The sequence below is a fragment of the Plasmodium vivax genome, genomic scaffold, assembly GCF_000002415.2.
Source record: "Plasmodium vivax scf_4079 genomic scaffold, whole genome shotgun sequence".
Taxonomy (NCBI): domain Eukaryota; phylum Apicomplexa; class Aconoidasida; order Haemosporida; family Plasmodiidae; genus Plasmodium; species Plasmodium vivax.
The window spans coordinates 1-3,374 of record NW_001852222.1 but is presented as its reverse complement, the minus strand read 5'-3'; the positions used below and the strand labels follow the sequence as shown (position 1 = coordinate 3,374).

The window sequence follows — 3,374 nt, the reverse complement described above, 5'->3', positions numbered from 1 at the left end:
TTACAATTTCGCTATAAGTTCACTGTGTATAATAATAATTACAGATTTAATACTAGGAAACACTTATATATGCATTATATCTTAAACAATACAGTAAATATTGTARAAAAAAAATCCTCATTGATAAAACTCATTTTAATTTAATTATATGCTAGAAAAACTATTACTTTTATTTAATGCATGATATATTTTAAAGGATAATTTCAAAATGGCTGAGGATGTAAATTTTTAATGCTTCTTATAATTTATGCTTATATATTATTATATCATATTTAATTATTTATTAAACACAAAAAGATTTTTTTATTCTGAAAATATAAATTTTCTAATTTGTTTACACATAAATTTTTCTCTTTTTATCTTTAGTATACGTTCTTTAAGGATGGTTATTATTTTATAAGAGACGAAAAATATGCCTTGACTACTAATTTATATAGTTATTATGCTAAAAACTGTAATAAATTGCAAGATAAGGAACATGATTACACTAATATATGTATAAAATTTAAAAAGATAATTCAATTTCTAAAGGGGAAGTTATCTACTGGTATATTCTACCGTGATAATACACATATTCCATTTGTGAATTTTTGGTTGAATTATCAGTTAGGACAACTTAGTAATAGTAAATTTACTGCAGACAAATTTTACAAAATGATAGAAGAACAAGATTCTGTATTTTTTACACATAATTTCAAAATTACTCCGCATAATATTAGCAAAAATGATCTAGAAGATATGAAAATTCTTTATAAGTTGTATAATGTATATTATGATATTATGACAATGGATCGCGTTATTACTGATGGTTGCACTACTAAAGCAAAAACGTGTTATACTTTGTATAATAATCATATACAAACTTGTGCTACAGAAGTTAAAAAAAATTTTTGTGAGGCCCTCATCAAGTTTAAAGATGTATATAACACACTTAAAAGTGAACAAAAATGTTTAAATCAGGAAATACCAGAATTACCAGAATTACCAAAAGTACCAAAATCACCAGAATTATCAGAATTCCCAAAACCACCAAAATCAACAGAATTACCAGAATTACCATCTAACGATCAAGTAGCAATTTTATCAGAGGCATTAGTTACGGATAGTCAACAAACGCAAGAACAAGTTGCATCTGAAGGAAGTGAACCTATTTCAAGCGTACCTACAGAATTACCGCCAGAAAAAAATAAAATGATTGGATTCGCAGGTTCCATATTAGGATCATCGACCGTTTTATTTAGCATATATTTGGTTAAAATATTTTAGATATTATTGTATAAGTATTGCATAGAATGTATTATAATTTCTTTTTCTTTGAAAATTCCAACAATACATTATTTATATATGTATATTTTTTTATTAATGTCAGTTTACACCTCTTGGTTCCTGGTTTCGGCGTAAAATTCAAAGAAAAAATGCAAACGTGGGAGACTTAAAAGAAGAATCACATAAATTATTGGATATTACTGAAAGACAGTACCAAAATTATGATAAAATGAAATATGGCATATCATATGAATCATTCGCAGACTCGAAATAATATTTCATGAAGAAAAATTCATCATACTTTACACTTTAAAAATTGACTATAGGGAGAATTTACATTCACTAGCTCCTTAAATATTTAATATGCTTACATTACATTTAATCGTTAATAAATATAAAAATATGTAAAAATAAACATATTGAACAGATAAAACATATCTATTAAAAGAAGTAATGAGAACATTAAAAAAAATAATTTCTATCATTATTTATTCACATTTCCTTCTTGTATATATAGAAGAACGCAGATAAGAAATAAATAATCTTTAAAATGTTATGTTAAACCTATATGCCCAAATATTTTATACCAAAAACTATTTAATAAATAATATATATAAATTCTAAATAAAATAAAAGCATAAAATATTTATGGATATTTATATTTATATTATTCTTCTGTGTAGTTACATTATTTTTCCTTAATGCTAATAGGAATATGGACGTTTATTATGTTTGTAGTATAATACATTATGCTAAACAGTGATAAATTTCTCACATTTATTAAAAAATATTTTATAACTATTAAAATGTTTTATTATAATTTCAAATTCCTTATCAAAAAATTTCATTAGGAAAATAAAATTTCGTAGTTTAATATTTATATTGCATTAATCATTCACATATATGTATTTTTTTGTTGTTTAGGTAATACTAATTTCTCATAATGTGTTTTTATTTGGTTCATGAAATAATATTAAATATTTCACTGTGCATTTATATGATTTTTTCTCTAATTTTATATTTATTACATCGTGAATTATATTTAAATATCATAAATAATTAAGTATCCTTCAAAAAATTTTGTTCCGTTGCATTGATTCAATACATTCAATATTTTAATATATTCTCTTTAAAAAACAAAAATTTATATGCATTTAATTGAAATATGTATAGTTACAATATAATATAATTTAGAATTATGAATAAATTTACAATACAAAAAGATAATTACATAAATATATTATACATTTGTTTTTAAGAAACAAGCTTATATACAAATAAATATAATTCAAAAAAAACAGATAATTTTTTTTACATTAAATTAACTCATAATAAATATGGTTAAAAATCATGAAATCACATGATAATTATTTCTGTATTTATTTAATTAAGTATAATTTCTTTTTTATCTAATTTACTGTTATTGAATTAATATATGTGCTAGTAATCAAAGTTATACATAAAGATGATATTTTTTTTTATTAGTAAATATATATATATATATATAATTAACAGTTTTTTGTTGTACAATTAATACAAAATGATTATCAATAGTTCATTATTTTGACTTATGTTTATATGAACTTATATATTATTATAATTTGTCATTTGTAAATTTAAGTTCATTTGATCACATATAGAATGTATACACAGTGATATGGACATATAAACCTATGATTAATAAATATAATTTCACCATAATCCTAAATACTAATTAAATAATTTTGTTATAATCATTAATACTTTATACAAATAAAATATATATTTATGCGAAATGACACATATACTAATAAAAAACTATAAGTATATTACATCAAATAAATTATTATGTCCATAAAATATAATTTAATAAGCATAAATATGAATATTTAACAAATAATCTCTTAATCATTATGACTAATTTTAAAATTATAAATGTATAATAAATTATGTGCTAATAAAAAACAATCATATTCCATTAGATAAACAATAAATTAAATAATTAGCCCAAGAGAAATATTCCTATAATGTACAATGCTTCATATATATAAATTTATTTATCAATTTATTTCATATGAATATTTAAAATGATGCACAATCTTAATAGACAAGTAAAATATAAAATAAAA

General features: G+C 20.9%; 1 protein-coding gene across 1 annotated transcript; it reads left to right on the top strand.

Annotated features, from left to right (window-relative positions):
- Positions 1 to 654: 654 nt before the first annotated feature.
- PVX_148260 (variable surface protein Vir25, truncated, putative) lies at positions 655 to 1,266 on the top strand (the record flags this gene model as incomplete). Its single annotated transcript, XM_001612436.1, has 2 exons — positions 655 to 949; positions 1,097 to 1,266. 2 exons carry the CDS (start codon positions 655 to 657, stop codon positions 1,264 to 1,266), a joined length of 465 nt encoding a protein of 154 aa, XP_001612486.1.
- Between the last annotated feature and the right edge of the window lie 2,108 nt (positions 1,267 to 3,374).